This window comes from Salvelinus fontinalis, chromosome 38 (assembly GCF_029448725.1).
Source record: "Salvelinus fontinalis isolate EN_2023a chromosome 38, ASM2944872v1, whole genome shotgun sequence".
In the NCBI taxonomy this organism is placed as follows: Eukaryota; Metazoa; Chordata; class Actinopteri; order Salmoniformes; family Salmonidae; genus Salvelinus; species Salvelinus fontinalis.
Genome location: NC_074702.1, coordinates 30,729,853 through 30,746,336, shown reverse-complemented (window position 1 = coordinate 30,746,336; position 16,484 = coordinate 30,729,853). Strand labels below are relative to the sequence as shown.

The window sequence follows — 16,484 nt, the reverse complement described above, 5'->3', positions numbered from 1 at the left end:
AGATTTTGTCTTTGATGCCCCTTTTTCAATCAAATCAAGCATCCAAACAGTCATTAATCTAGACTAGACGGATTACCCTGGCTCAGAGAAAATTATGAACACCTCCCAGATGGTGTTGAGAAACCCAGGCTGTTGCTGGTCATAGTGCATCTAGGTTTCTGTGGCTGGAGCAGGACATCCGTTGTTGGTGAACTCTAAGTGACAGGCATTTTGAGAACACTGCCTCTACTGCATGCCTCCTCTCCTTGTAGCCTTGTTGATCAATGCTCTGACGTTGTGCAAAACCACCACCAGAAGTAGTAGCTGCATGCGCACTTCGTTAAATCCCTTCAGAGAGGGGCAGAAGACCAGACACTTTTCAGCAAGAGGGGAGTGACCGAAGGTCAATGTAGAGTCAGAGGAACAGCGATGGTTGTTTCCCTCAACGATGCTAGATGTGCCCTACCCTCCTTCCCTCCATCTACTCTCATATGCGGGTATATCTTCAGTGTTCTTTCCAATTGCAACTATTTTACTGCTAAGTTAATTATCCAAATGAGGACTAAAAGTTATTTCAAAGGAGTGTATTCTGGAACCGGAGTTGTGAACTCAAGGTACCTTCAACCATTTATTTTTTAGATAGAATTGTGGTATGGCGATGTCAGACAAGCTGAACTTTGACCTGCTGACCCTGCCCCAGAAACATAACAACATCAAGGTCGTAGCTTGAACTAGGCATAGCTAAATTAAGTGACCCATTCCGTTAACTCTAGAAAGGAAGACCGAAGCTGAAATGCATCCTTAGTAATGTGTGTTTTGTCTTCCCAAGGCCGTGTGCCACCCTGCAATAATTTCTAAGAGTTGCAGCATTAAGTAAATAACAGTAACCAAACGTTTTAGCTCTAGCACATTGTACAGAGAAGCTCACATGTGCTTCAAATGTGCTCCTAGTTACGGTGGTAGTCTGAAAGGATCGCGGAACATCTGCAATGCAGCGGTTGCCGTATCACGAAGTGCAGCAAATTAGGTTTTATAAAAAGCTAAACATTCTTTCATGATCCATTTCTCTTTCTGTCAAGCCCCATTCCCTCAAGATGACATAATTTAATCAGTTTATCCAGTATAAATAAAAGTAACTCCACCGAACAGTTTTGCCTGCCAAAGCCAAGCGGCGGTGGCAACAGCCACTCCTTCACTGACTATGCCTGTGTGCGAGCACACTGTTTGTAGGCGGAGGCATTTATCAGGATTAGATCTGCCAGTGCCTGGTCATTTTGCAGGTGGGTTGAGTTATGCTGCAGTGTGAGGTGATGCTGTGTGCTTCAGGTTCTAACAAGTATGACATGTTTTTTCCCAGGTCCCGGCCACAGACAGGAACGCCCTGAACTCCCTGTGGGGGAAGCTGGCCTCTGAGATCCTGATGCAGAACTGGGAGGCTGCGATGGAAGACCTCACCCGCCTGAGGGAGACAATCGATAACAACGTAAATGCCCCACTTCTCAGAATTTGACACTGCACTTGGATTCCCTTACATAGATTCGACTCCCTTATTGACCGCTTTGGGTTTGAGCAAAGCGCTGTTGCGGCTTGATGCACCCCCCCCCCCCTTCAGTCTTGACTCCAGAGGAGCAGTTATGTGGATCTAGTTAGATTTGTAATTTTTTGATTGGATGGATAGCTGGGAAGGGCGCAGGGGTGCGGGCTCTGGCTTGGAAGGAGAACTTTGGAAAGGAACAGAGACCTTAAGTTCTTATTTTTTTTATATATATTTTTTTTTAACTTAACTGACTTGCCTAGTTAAATAAAATGTTAAGAACAAATTCTTACACTGTTCCTAGGCAGTCATTGTAAATAAGAATTTGTTCTTAACTGACTGCCTTGTTCAGGGGCAGAACGACAGATTTTTACCTTGTCAACTCGAGGATTCGATCTAGCAACATTTCAGTTACTGGCCCAACGCTCTAACCACTAGGCAACCTGCCGCCCCTTAAAGTACTTTTTAATTGTCTTACAGTATACTGTGTTGTCACCTCAATCAGAAATAGTAAATAATGACATCTCTCTCCTGTCCAGTCGGTGAGCTCCCCCCTCCAGTCTCTTCAGCAGAGGACCTGGCTGATCCACTGGTCCCTTTTTGTCTTCTTTAACCACCCCAAAGGCAGAGACAACATCATTGAGCTCTTCCTGTATCAACCGCAGTAAGTATTTTCTTCTGACACACTGGAGTTCTTTATTAAATCACTGTTGGCGTATTTAGACCTGATGACTAACCCTCAACATATTGGCCTGTAGAAGCTGCCATCGCTACAGTCCAAGGCACAGTGTCTTCACTGATCCACACTAAACCCTTGAGTGACCCAAGAGGTGATTGTTAAAATGTGGCGTGGGGGGTGGAAGGAAATGATCCCTACAGAAGAGGCTCAGTAGAGGGCTGAACCTTGGGCCCCAGGGTTTGCTGCTGGCCCAGGAGAGACCAAAAGTGGTTCCGCTGGCAGCCGCCTGGGTCAGGCCCTGCTTGATGTGTGAAAGTAGACTTGTTTTTATTAGACTTACTTGATTTAGAAAAATAAGCCATTTACTCTTAATAACTTTGGGAAGGGGGCATCTTCAAAAACCTACTCTGGGTATTTTTTAAAGTGGTTTCAGTCCGTTTTGTTTTTGTGTGGTCTATTTACTCTCGAAGCAGCAAGTTAATCCATGTGTAGTGCAGATCCAAAACTATGCACTGCATAAAATGTACACATAATACACCCCCCATTCTGATTGCCGGTTGGAGTAATTGAACCAATTTTTGTAGTCATCTGAAAGTATGACATGCCACCATAGCAGATAGGGTTGTCTGGTTCTCTTGAGTTTTACTTAAATTAGAAACTAATTCAGATGATGAAGGAAAGGCTGCCCAATAATTATGCATGAAAAGCTCACAGACAGCATCTGTTTTGGACAAACCTGAGGGAGTTGTATGTGCGTCGCAGTTACCCAGTCAAGAAACCACTTATTCCACAGTGAGGCTTGGCCTCATTCCCTCACCCCTTGACCATTACGTCCTTTGGCCAATGTTGGTGACCAGTGGCTAGGCCTTAGTTTAATGTTTGACCTCTGTTAACCCCACAGTCAGCAAAGGTTGCACCAGGCCTTCCTAGTTTGTGTTATTGAAAACATCTGAGTTCAAGGGCGCTCGTGGTGAGAATATTGTCATGCAATGATCTACGATGTAGGTGCAAAGGGGGGAATGAATACTTTAGTAATGCTATCCAAGCCCTCGCAGCTGGTTCAGAGTTTCACTTGCTTTACATTATTCAATCAGTCTCAGAAGGACAATGAAATTGTAACTTCTCTCCCTCTACCCCTCATCTCCATCCTCTCCTCTTTACTCACTCACGCGCGCGCACACACACACACACACACACACACAGGGTCTAAATCGTTTTGATTTTGAAAGTCATTCTTGGTTCAATTCTTGTGAAGCGTCCTCTGCAACCAGTATAGCGACGTTGTTGTTCCCTCAAATGCCAAAATGATTAGGTCCCGTAAGTGGGGTAGGGTGAAGGTTACATTATCTTTTTTTCCTCACAGCTATTCCCAGATATGACTGCATGACTCTCACGCAGGGTTGCTTGCTATTGGAGACCCCCTGGAGAGAGAGTAGGTGTAAGTTAATCAGGAACAGAGCATGGCTTGTTGTGGTCTGCCACTGAGTCCGACAACTGCAAAGGGAGAGGAAAGGTTGATGATCGCTCACTGACTAGCCCGCCTGCTCGCTGCTGATTTCAGACGGCAACATCACAAGTGCCAAAGGCCCCCTTGTCCCTTTAATTGTTACAACTAATTAAACCGTTGTCTGCGGCGCTCCCTCCTCGCTCTGAACAACATGTGTACCTCCGTCTAAATCTGAGAGCTGAAGGGGTCGGAAGTGGCAGGGAAACCCCACTTCCTCTTTTGAAATGTAATTTGGTCGGCGGAGGACGATTGTGGGGGTGGGGGGGGGTCAATGATAGCTGTTCAGATAAGGATGAAGAGAAGTTATACAGTTAACACTTCTTTTGACAAGGAATGGGGGGGGGGAAGTTTTTTTTTTCTTTCACTGATGCTTGTTGGGAAAGGACTTGAAACACTGTCTGCAGAGTAAGAATGTTGTCTAGGGTTCTAATCGGCTTCTAACAAGGCCCGCTCTCGTGCTCAGCCCTTAGCAAGTTGACCTGTGGCTGAAAAACAAGGCCCTGAAGGATAGGGTTTCAGCTACTGGGCAGATCCCCTGCTCAGTGATCTGTGTCTACTGCAGAGGCCAGGGTTTCTTTTCCTTCAGTCCGATTATACAGGGGTAATGAAAGGGAGTGCTTAAACCTATGTCATGCGGAGAATGCACTATTACGGACATATCTGTTTGGTCGATAAGGTCAGACGTCCTAAATGCCATGAGCCTAATTGCTAAGTTACTTGCGTACATAAATAGACCTTTATGCCCTTAAACTGTGTGTTGGTGTATGCTTAGGTTTATCAACTTTGTATAGCCTTCACCTCCATAAATATTAACTCGCATCATGGGCCATTGCTTTTTTGTCATGTAGTTCCTCCAGTACTTTTAAGACCCCTGATAATTTGTTCTTGTCGTGACCTTTGTTTTTGTCATTTCAGGTACCTCAACGCCATTCAGACCATGTGCCCACACATTCTGCGTTACCTGACCACAGCTGTCATCACAAACAAAGACGTTCGCAAGCGGCGGCAGGTCCTGAAAGATCTGGTCAAGGTCATACAGCAGGTAAAAGAATCTGAACACATTCCTTACCCCAATTTCTCTGAACACATTTCCTACTAAGTTTCTCTCACCTTTTGGACAGTAATGTGTTAGCCAACCTTAGTTGTCAGTGTAGGTTTGGCATTTTGACACAAGATGTCACCAACTATTAGGGAAAGGGCGGGATACCTAGTCAGGTGTACAGCTGAATTCATACAACTGAAATGTCTTCTGCATTTATCCCAACCCCATTTAAAGTCCAGAGAAACCACACATCTATGAGCAATGCAAGGCCTTGGCTGATAGAGTATACTCTATCAGATCTGGTCCTGGCTAGACAGGTCTTGAACCCATTACATTTGATAAATGGCAGCAGACGGTCTGATTGTAGAGTGCCGATTTCTTCCCCAACCCAACATTGGTAGCTTTTTCAGAGATCAATGGCTCTGAAAGCTAAATAAGCGCTGTCTCGGTGGGCTCTGTGTGATCACTAAAACATGTGCTCTGTGTTTGTTCTGTCTTTTGGGTCTTCTTGGGTCTCTCCCCGCTACCATGGTTTGGAACTGTTTAGGGGACTTTTTGAATCTGCTTTTATTCACTGCCTTGTAAATTCTAGTATTTGGTTAGCCATGTTTCTCCACATTTGGCTTTTTTATTTTTAGTAGTGGATTGGCGACATGCCGCCTTGCCTGTCGAGATAACCTGTGCTATTTCCACTGCTGAAAAAAAGAGAGCACACACAGGCATGTGCAAATTGTTAGAAATGCTTATTTTTTTCATTCCCAGGAGTCCTACACCTACAAAGATCCCATCACAGAGTTTGTGGAGTGCCTGTATGTGAACTTTGACTTTGACAGCGCTCAGAAGAAACTGAGGGAGTGTGAGTCGGTAAGTCCCAGCAGACCTCCCCCCCCCCCCCCCCGCACGCACCCACCCATCAATTTGCAATAGATTGTGAATAATTTCTCCTTTTCAGACCTCGGTTTTAAAAGTTTAACAGAACTCTATATATTCCTTGGTTTACAGAGTGATTTGGATTAGCCAACCAGCCCTCCCAACGTTCCCTTGTAGCTAGCACAGAAGAAACACCATTAGGGATCATGCAAGATTGGCTGACCTTTCTCACAGCATTGGACTTGACTATTTTTTTTAAATACATGGGGCCATACATAATTGCCGACGGTAGAATTGCAGTAGGTCACTTGGGTGATACAGAAGTCCTCTGGGAAACCCTATGACTCATTGGTCTGGCCAGATTTTTATGATGGCCTGTAATTGTCCATCAGCCTGGTAGTTAACAGTAAAAGCTTTTATAAGCAAAGGTCTATGCAGGGATGTTCAGACACTCATTTAAGAGATGTGTCATAGACAGTTGTTGTGATACTTTATTTCCATTTTGCTTTGTAATGGCTTGATGTGTACTGCCATTGAAGTAACTGTAGTGCATCAGCTAAAAATAAAGGCTGCATTACCAGCAATGCCTTCGTCCATCTAGGCCAAATTCTCAGTGACAAAACGAGGTAATAACAAGCCGTAGAAAAAGATCTGGTGTGTTGTGAGGATCAGGCGACGAGTGGCTGATCTGCCCTTGCCTTCCGTCCTGCTAACTGTTCAATCGCTGGAAAATAAATGGGACGAGCTAAAAGCCAATAGGACATTGAAAACTGTAATATCTTAAGTTTCACCGAGTCGTGGCTGAACGGTGACATTAAGAACATACTGGCGGGTTATACACTCCATCGGCAGGACAGAACAGCAGCCTCTGGTGAGATGCGGGGTAGAGGCCGATGCATATATGTGAACAGCTGGTGCACGATATCTAAGGAATTCTTGAGGTTTTGCTCGCCTGAGGTTGTGGTCTACAGCTAATCATGAGATTCTCTATCTACCTAGAGAGTAAATCTGTATTTTTCGTAGCTGTCTACATACTAGAGGTCGACCGATTAATCGGAATGGCCGATTAATTAGGGCCGTTTTCATATCAATTGGAAATCGGTAATTTTGGCTGCCGATTTTTGCTGATTTAAAATTAATGTAATTACATTTTTGACACCTTTATTTAACTAGGCAAGTCAGTTAAGAACACATGCTTATTTTCAATGACGGCCTAGGAGTGGTGGGTTAACTGCCTAGTTCAGGGGCAGAACGACAGATTTTTACCTTGTCAGCTCAGGGATTCAATCTTGCAACCTTACGGTTAACTTGTCCAACGCTCTAACCACCTGCCTCACGAGGAGCCCGCCTGTTACGCAAATACAGTAAGAAGCCAAGGTAAGTTGCTAGCTAGCATTAAACTTATCTTATCAAAAACAATCAATCATTCATAATCACTAGTTATAACTACACATGGTTGATGATATTACTCGTAACCGATGCGGTGCGCATTCGCGAAACAGGACTGTCGTTGCTCCGTGTACCTAACCATAAACATCAATGCCTTTCTTAAAATCAATACACAGAAGTATATATTTTTAAACCTGCATATTTAGCTAAAAGAAATCCAGGTTAGCAGGCAATGTTATCCAGGTGAAATTGTCACTTCTCTTGCGTTCATTGCACGCAGTGTCAGGGTATATGCAACAGTTTGGGCCACCTGGCTCATTGTGAACTAATTTGCCCGAATTTTACGTAAATATGGCAGAACATTGAAGGTTGTGCAATGTAACAGGAATATTTAGACTTATGCATGCCACCCGTTAGATAAATTATGGAACCGTTCCGTATTTCACTGAAAGAATAAACGTTTTGTTTTCGAGATGATAGTTTCCGGATTCGACTATATTAATGACCTACGGCTCGTATTTCTGTGTGTTATTATGTTATAATTAAGTCTATGATTTGATAGAGCAGTCTGACTGAGCGATGGTAGGCACCAGCATGCTCGTAAGCATTCATTCTAACAGCACTTTCGTGCGTTTTGCCAGCAGCTCTTCACTGTGCTTCAAGGATTGCGCTGTTTATGACTTCAAGCCTATCAATTCCCGAGGTTAGGCTGGTGTAACCGATGTGAAATGGCTAGCTAGTTAGCGGGGTGCGCACTAATAGCGTGTCAAACGTCACTCGCTCTGAGACTTGGAGTAGTTGTTCCCCTTCCTCTGCATGGGTAACGCTGCTTTGAGGGTGGCTGTTGTCAATGTGTTCCTGGTTTGAGCCCAGGTAGCCGCGAGGAGAGGGATGGAAGCTATACGGTTACACTGGCAATACTAAAGTGCCTATAAGAACATCCAATAGTCAAAGGTATATGAAATACAAATCGTATAGAGAGAAATAGTCCTATAATTCCAATAATAACTACAACCTAAAACTTCTTACCTGGGAATATTGAAGCCTCATGTTAAAAGGAACCACCAGCTTTCATATGTTCTCATGTTCTGAGCAAGGAACTTAAACGTTAGCTTTCTTACATGGCACATATTGCACTTTTACTTCTCCAACACTTTGTTTTTGCATTATTTAAACCAAATTGAACATGTTTCATTATTTATTTGAGGCTAAATTGATTTTATTGATGTATTATATTAAGTTCAAATAAGTGTTCATTCAGTATTGTTGTAATTGTCATTAAGTCTAGGTACAATAGTCTCCTAAAATAGCTACTACCCCCAAGCCATGAGACTCCTGAGGAGCTAATCAAATGGCTACCCAGACTAATTTCATTGCCCTCCCTATTTATGCATAGTCACTGAAATAACTCTACCTACATGTACATATTACCTCTCCACCGTTGCCCCCGCACATTGACATTGACTCTGTACCGGTACCTCCTGGTATATAGCCCCACTATTATTTACTGCTGCTCTTTAATTAGTTACTCTTCTCTTACTTTGTTTTGTTGATATTTTCTTAAATGCATTGTTGGTTAAGGGGTTGTAAGTATGCATTTCACTGTAAGGTCTACACCTGTTCGGTGCGTGTGACACAAAATTGTATTTGAAGCCAGCTGTTCGTCTGGGGTATTGGCTCGTGGTGGACTGCAAAGATGACGCTTTCAAAACTTACAAAATGACTCTCTGGCTTACACCAACACACCACTTTGTGATAGGTCAAATTGAATGGTGGGCGGGTTACTGGTGGTTGCTGCTTTTTAGCGTAACTCTTCACTAGTGCAGACTGTAGTAGGTGGTGGACTTATTTCATCTCTGCATACCATTCTCTGGTTTATGATCACACACACAGTTTCCATAAGGGTTGATGGCGTTCTTCTTTCATGTTACTGTAGCTGGTTATTTGCCACTAGGTATAGCTAGCTAGAAATGAACTGGATTTAAGTTAGCTGCTGACCAGACCGCGTGTGCATGCGCCATCACGCGCACGTTGATTAAAGGGTAAAGGGAGTTTGTTTCTAGTCATCTCTCCTCCTTCAGGCTTCATCTTTGGACTTTATATGGAGGTTGGCAACCGACTTTGAATAACATGTATGTGTACATTTACTTTGCAGCGCACGCGATTTGAGCGGTGTGGTCAGCATGTTAGCTTAACAAAACCAAACAAGTCTTAAGTTCATTTGTTTATTTCAAGAAATTATTAAATACCATGTAGGTGAAAAGTTGGCTGGTTAGCTAGCTAGTAGTGCTGTCAACTCTCTCACCACCAGAAACTAATGCATAACACCAATTGTTCACAACACCATCTACTGTATTGTAGTGTCCCGGACACAAGCTCAACTTGGAAGCTCTGTGTGTGCGTGTATACTGGAAAAAAATATAAAGGCAACAATTTTACTGAGTTACATTCCATATAAGGCAATTGTAATAGTTTCATTAGGCCCTTATCTAAGCCTTTCACATGACTGGGAAGGGGTGCATCCATGGGTGGGCCTGGGAAGGCATAGGCCCACCCACTTGCCCAGCCAATCAGAATGTGTTTTTCCCCACAGAAGGGCTTTATTACAGACAGAAATACTCCAGTTTCATCAGCTGTCTGGGTGGCCAGTCTCAGACGATCCCACAGGTGGAGAAAGTGGAGGTCCTGGGCTTGCGTGGTTACACGTGGTTGTGAGGCTGGTTGGAGGGGCTTATGGTAGAGAAATGAACATTACATTCTCTGGCAACAGCTCTGGTGGACATTACCGCAATCAGCATGCCAAGTGCGCACTTCCTCAACTTGAGACATCTGTGGTGTTGTGTGGCACAACTGCACATCTTAGTGGCCTTTTCTTGTCCTCAGGAAAAAGTGCACCTGTGTAATGATCATGCTGTTTAATCATCTTCTTGAAATGCCACACCTGTCAGTTGGATGGATTATCGTGGCAAAAGAGATGTTCACTAACAGGGATGTAAAAAAAATTGTGCACATAGTTTGAGAAGCTTTTTGTTTGTATGGAATGTTTTTTCAGCTTATGAAACATGACATTTTACATGTTGTTTTATTTCTGTTTAGTGTAATTAGATTTGCAGGAAGGCTGTTTAATTTGTGCTAACTAGCCACAGACTTGAATGGAATTGAAGCCTGCGTTAAGAGTAGATTAGTTCTGCAAAATACTCTGAGGTACAAGGGAAGGCTCTTTGGCAAGAGGAATTACTTCTCTAGTACATGTGGATGGCAAGATTGAAACGCTCTACTTAATCTGTTCCCACCATGGCTGATTTTTAAGACCTTCGGCTCAAAATATTTCACTTTTATTTGATGTACGTTGTAGAACACAAACAAAGATGGATCCTTGCATCTACAGAAGGCTTCAGTTGTAGTGAAAGCAATTTTAGAAAGGATGCAGTTTGTAGACAAAAAGCTCTATGCAATTGAGTCTCTCCTTTTGTAGCAAAACTCGACTACTATAAGTGTCCATGCTAATGCGTGAAGATATTCCATTTAGTTATCTTCAGGATTGGTGGGTCCCCTGTGGGACTGTTGAGCTAACATAGGCAAATTGCGATTTAGCATGAGGTTGTAACAAGAGAATTTCCCAGGATGTAGACATATCGGATATTGGCAGAAAGCTTCATTTTTGTAAATCTAACTGCACTGTCCAATTTACAGTAGCTATTACAGTGAAGGGATACCATGCTATTGTTTGAAAATGGTGCACTGTTTTGAAAGTTATTTAATGAACAAATTATGCACATTTGGGCAATCTTGACATTATGAACAAAAATGCAATGGTTCATTAGATCAGTCTGAAACTTTTCTCTCACACTGCTGCCATCTAGTGGCCAACATCTAAATTGCACCTGGGCTGGAATCATGCATTATGGCATTTCTCTTTTCATTTCAAAGATGATGGCTGAAAAAAATACATGTTTTTTTCCCCCTTGTCTTTTACCAGATCTAATGTTACATTTTTCTTCATTCCTTTCACATTTCCACAAACTTCAAAGTGTTTCCTTTCAAATGGTACCAAGAAAATGCATTTCCTTGCTTCAGGGCCTGAGCTACAGGCAGTTAGATTTGGGTATGATATTTTAGGCAAAAAAAATGTATCCTTAAGATATAATATTTCTTAGTATGATGAGATTGAGTTGGACAACTGTGGCCAAATAAGGAAAAAGCACCAATGGTTATTTGAATCAGAAGCTAGCTGCCCTTTCAGGGAATTTCTGGGAGTAGTTCTGTCAAACGTATCACTCAGTTCAGAATCATCAAGAGTTTAGGTGGAAGACTAATCCACTCAGATTGAAATGCTGTAAAATAACACTAGTATATGAACTAGTAATACAACATTGGTATTAAGATTTCCTAGGTTTGAGTGCAGACAATGTCCCTGTGAACATATTTACAACTTGCGGTTTGTTTCATCTACTTCTAACATAGGTCAGATGTTTAATTGTGCCTACATTTGTCATCTGTCATTTAGGGTACATTTGTGGTTCTTTAATTTACTGATGATGGGCTGGACAGGTTCTGGAGACCCAATCACTGGACAGGAATCAGGTTTAGAGACTAACCAGGTGTGCTAATTGGTGCAGTGCCCTGGGTATATTCTCTGAAACCCAATCTCCCAGCTTCATTCTTTGCATACATGAGTATAATTGAGATTTCCCAAATGATTTGATAATTTGGACCTGCTGAGAAATAAAGGCTGAACTTTGGGCTATTTGGCCCCCTTCATCTTTGCTTCTTGACAATAAACGCTCTGAATGAAAAACATCTGGCCTGATCAAATGGCTCTCACAGAAGTAAATTATGTCAGCGGTTTACTGAAGCTCCCATTTCATCCTAATCTATTTTTAAACTAATATAAAGAGCCTCTAGCTCCCCCAGTCTTTCTTAACGAATGAGGAACCTATAACTAAACTAATTTGTGAAGATTCATTTTATTTGCTAGTTTTTATCTGCCTAATCTGTGCTCTGACAAAGTATCCAAAGCACTGCCTCAAACTGATCTTTCCTGTGCAAATGCCTCAGCGGGGGGTGGCAGCAGTCGCTAAACGACATACTACCAACAATATTGTAACTGTATCCCATTTCAGAAAAGACCTTACGCGCCCTCAATCACCAAGCTTGTTGAACACTCGTGCACTTTGAAGAGCCCTGTAGGTTGGTCTCGACTTCCCTGCTTGGGGTCTTGTTTACAGAGACTCCATGTGGTTGGAGCAGATGCTGCTCTGTGTTACTACTCAGGTTGGAGACCAGTTCTCCTCGGGGTGCTTTAGCAGCATTGTCTTGGGAGTAGTGTCCTGTCAGTCTTCTCAGAGCAGGCCCAGCACAGACATACCTTAATCTTTTCGCACAAGACTATCTCCAATGGTCGCCCTGTTTTTTTTTTTTATTACTAATTTTTTATTTAATAAAAAAATGTTATGCGCATGATGTCAATGCACTCACTGTACCAAAAAGTGATGTCTCATACAACAGGACAGTTAACTTGCGCTGCCTGCTAATTATCTATAGGCTATGTTTCAACTTGTCAATTTCAAATTATTTTCTAACAGTTTGACTTGAAGTGTGTTAATGAGTTCACATAAGTAGCCCATTTCACTGTTACAATTTGTGTTTGAGGCTTTACTGAGCCAGATGACTTCTCTTCGAGAGCCCAAGCACTTCCCCAGTGTTTCCCCAAGTCAAGTATCAAGACCTTGCGCATCTCTAGTTAGAACAGGCCTTGCACGGTCCTCCCGAGTAGCGCAGTGCTTGAGGCATCACTACAGAACCGGGTTCAATTCCAGGCAGTCTCAGCCGGGCTGTGACTGGGAGACCCATGAGGTGGTGCACAATTGGCCCAGTGTCGTTAAGCTAGGGTAGGGCCCAGCTGGATTTTCCTCGTCCCATCGCGCTCTGGCTACTCCTTGTGGCGGGCAGGGCGCCTGCAAGATGACACGGTCGCCAGCGTGACAGCGTTTCCTCCTACACATTGGTGCGGCTGGGTTAAGCGAGCAGTTTGTCAAGAAGCAGTGTGGCTTGGCAGGGTCGTTTTTCGGAGGACGCATGGCTCTCGACCTTCACTGCAACTCCCCTGCAGACAAGACTAACTACCAATTGAGGAGAAGGGGTAAAAAAGACCAGGCCAAACTTTTTTCCCCTGACACATTTTCTGGCTGGTCCATGAATTGCCTTCACTGTTTTCCTTATAAATAATAACTTTGGACATGTGCGTTCCTATCAAAGTGCCTTATTTTCTGTATATCATGTTGTCGTTTCTTCTAGCATACTGTATGTATGGAGTCTAATGTTTTGTTCACATTTTCAAGTACTGGTGACAAATCATGCATTCCGTTTTTTTGCGCAACATTCTCCCAGTCGGAGAGACTGGTTTCCCAGTTGTTTTGAACGAGGTAACAGATTTTAACTATGGTACTTCAGGGTTGCCAGCTCAATCTCCTTTTCCAGGCGTTTTAATTTGGCTTATAAACTTCTGTTTGCCCCCAATTGTATTCATACATCCCCGGTCGTAGTAATATTTCCTGCATCATATCCCCCCTGGATCCTTCCCCCATGGACTTGAAACCCCCCACAAATGAAATGACCCCCCCACCACTAAAATGGTTTCATCCCTGTCTAGCTTTTGTGCTACAGTTAGCCTTGGCAGTAGGCTTGTATATGGGGTGATCTATTTGCTTTGTGATTTGCCAAAATAGGTCAACGACTTGTCAAGTCATGTGCTTCGGTTCTTGTATACACTGTAACAAGTACATCACAGATTTGTAATATGTTAAAAAGTGACCAAACTAAGTTCCTATTTTTCAAGCAAAGGGCGCAGCCATCTTTGTCTTTGTTTGTCTTATAGTGAATGTGATTAGGGAGTTTGCGTTTGGCAGCCATATTTGTTCATATTTGACATCAAAGTATTTAGATGCTGTTAGCTAGCTGACATGCATCTCATTTCCAAACCATATTACATTTCTCCCTTGTGCTCCACCAGAGATATGGTACATTTTTAAACTCTGTTAGGTCGCAAACTAAAGTTGTTGTTTTTTTTGTCAGTGAAGTCTGGTATTTAGACTGATTTATGGGGCGGCAGGTAGCCTTGTGGTTAAAGCGTTGGGCCAGTAATCAAAAGGTTGCTGGATCGAATCCCAGAGCTGACAAAGTAAAAATGTGTCGTTCTGCCCCTGAACAAGGCAGTTAATCTCTCTTGGGTACGTGAGACGTTAGCGTCCCACCTCTTCAACAGCCAGTGAAACTGCTGGGCGCCAAATTCAAATACAGAAATATTCCTTATAAAAATTCAGAAAACAAAACATATTTTACATAGGTTTAAAGATGAACTTCTTGTGAATCCAACCACAGTGTCAGATTTAAAAAATGCTTTACGGCGGAAGCATACCGTACGATTATTTGAGAACATAGCCCACTAGACAAATCATTACAAACAGTAACCAGCCAAGTAGAAGAGTTACACAAGTCAGAAATAGAGAAAATGAATCCCTTACCTTTGATCTTCATATGGTTGGACTCAGCAGACATTCATTTACTCAATAAATGTTCCTTTTGTTCGATAAAGTCTCTTTATATCCAAAAACCTCAGTTTTGTTCGCGTTTTCTTCAGTAATCCACAGGCTAAAACGCAGTCGAAACAGGCAGACAAAACATCTAAATTGTATCCATAAAGTTCATAGAAACATGTTAAACAATATTCAAACCTCAAGTTGTTTTTAGCCTAAATAATCGATAATATTTCAACAGGACACTAACGTCGTCAATTTTAAAGGTAAACAAGAAAGGCACTCATGAAAAAGCTGTGTGACACTTTAGGGTCCACTCATTCAGACTGCTCTTACTTCCTCATTTTTCAGAATACAAGCCTGAAACAATTTCTGAAGACTTGACATCTAGTGGAAGGCATAGAAACTGCAATTTGAGTCCTAAGTCAATGGATACTGTAATGGCATTGAATAGAAAACTACAAAACCATTTCGCCTGCCAAATCAGTTCTGTTATACTCACAGACAGTATTTTAACAGTTTTGGAAACTTTGGAGTGTTTTCTATCCAAATCTACCAGTTATATGCATATCAAACCTTCTGGGCCCCCAGTTTAAATTGGGCATGCATTTCATCCAAAATTCCAAATGCTGCACCCTACCTTAGAAGTTAACCATTGTTCCTAGGCCGTCATTGTACAAAATAATTTGTTCTTAACTGACTTGCCTAGTTAAATAAAGGTAACCAAACATTTTGGAATGAGTTTGGATCATGAAGTTCGCATTTATCTTATTGTTAATAAGAATTTGTTAACTTTAACTTGCCTTGTTAAATAATAAACATATATTTTACAATAAAGGTGAAATTGAGGTATACGGTTGAAGACCTTTATTTCCCATCGGTGCAAAACAATGTTTAGATGCTTTTCAGACAATGCTCTTTAGGCGTTTGTTGCATCATACATTCAGTTGCTACTGTCCCGATCACGTTTTTGCCGTGGTTCGCTGCAGGGACCACTCAACAATTATCACATATGTGATCGTACACGCCAAAGGGTAAATCGGAGCGCGCTCCGTTCACACACAGGACCGCCTGTCTGTCGGGGTGGGTGGTTGTGCAACAGTTAAGCTGCTGCACCTTAAGTGTGATGGGTCTGCAAACATTTTCACAAAATGGGCTCATTTGAAAGCAATAAAGGCAAGGGGATTTTGCAGATTGACACACGCCACGAAAAAACCTCATTCAATTTTGTGGAGTGATGGTTGAGAGGTAGAAAGATATTCCATTGGGGATGGGCCTTCGTCTTGATGAGCATGTGTAATGCATCAGTTTGGAGTCATCGAGGAGAGAACAAAAGGGTTACATTAGTCTGGGTGATACCCAACTATTTACTGATTGCTGTAATAGTCAGATATCAGTGTTTTCCAACTCCCATGTCTTCACGGCAACCTTCAACAGTGAGTAGAAATTGATTTGAAAGGAAGTGGGAAATCCAGTCTTATTTGAATGCACCCCCTGTCATGTAAGTAAGCGCCTGTGTTTGTCTCCTTGCAGGTCCCCCCCCCCCCCAGCTGGAATCGCTGTCAGATGTTGGCAACTTTTGCATGTTGAAGAAAGCAGGGGGGAAAGCCTACCAAGTTTAGCTCATCAGATTGCGCATAAAAGGTCACTTCTAGCCCTTTCAAAACTTGTTTGAGGATCTTGGGCTGAATCCCAGATGGCACTGATTAGGACACTTAGCGGTTCAAAGTTTATCATGCCTAGATAAGCGTTGTCGTTGCTGAAATGTGGTGTTGCCTGATAGCGCCATGTAATTGGGTTTTCTTCAAGCAGAAATAGAGGGTGCAAACAGCTCTCTAAGCATACAAAGAGTTGTGAGTTCTTGGAGAACTTTTGAAAACTGAGGTCTGTGACGTGAACCTAGTACTCGAGTAGGAACGCAGTAATAACCACAAAGGAATGTAAAGCCT

General features: G+C 42.6%; 1 protein-coding gene across 1 annotated transcript in view; it reads left to right on the top strand.

Moving 5' to 3' along the window:
- Positions 1-16,484, top strand: part of LOC129837204 (eukaryotic translation initiation factor 3 subunit E) — a 42,917-nt gene that overhangs the window by 18,183 nt on the left and 8,250 nt on the right. Inside the window, exons 6-9 of the mRNA XM_055903180.1 lie at positions 1,337-1,462; positions 2,053-2,177; positions 4,615-4,741; positions 5,504-5,605. Of these exons, the coding sequence (XP_055759155.1) occupies positions 1,337-1,462; positions 2,053-2,177; positions 4,615-4,741; positions 5,504-5,605 (480 nt within the window). The remainder of the gene's footprint in view (positions 1-1,336; positions 1,463-2,052; positions 2,178-4,614; positions 4,742-5,503; positions 5,606-16,484) is intronic.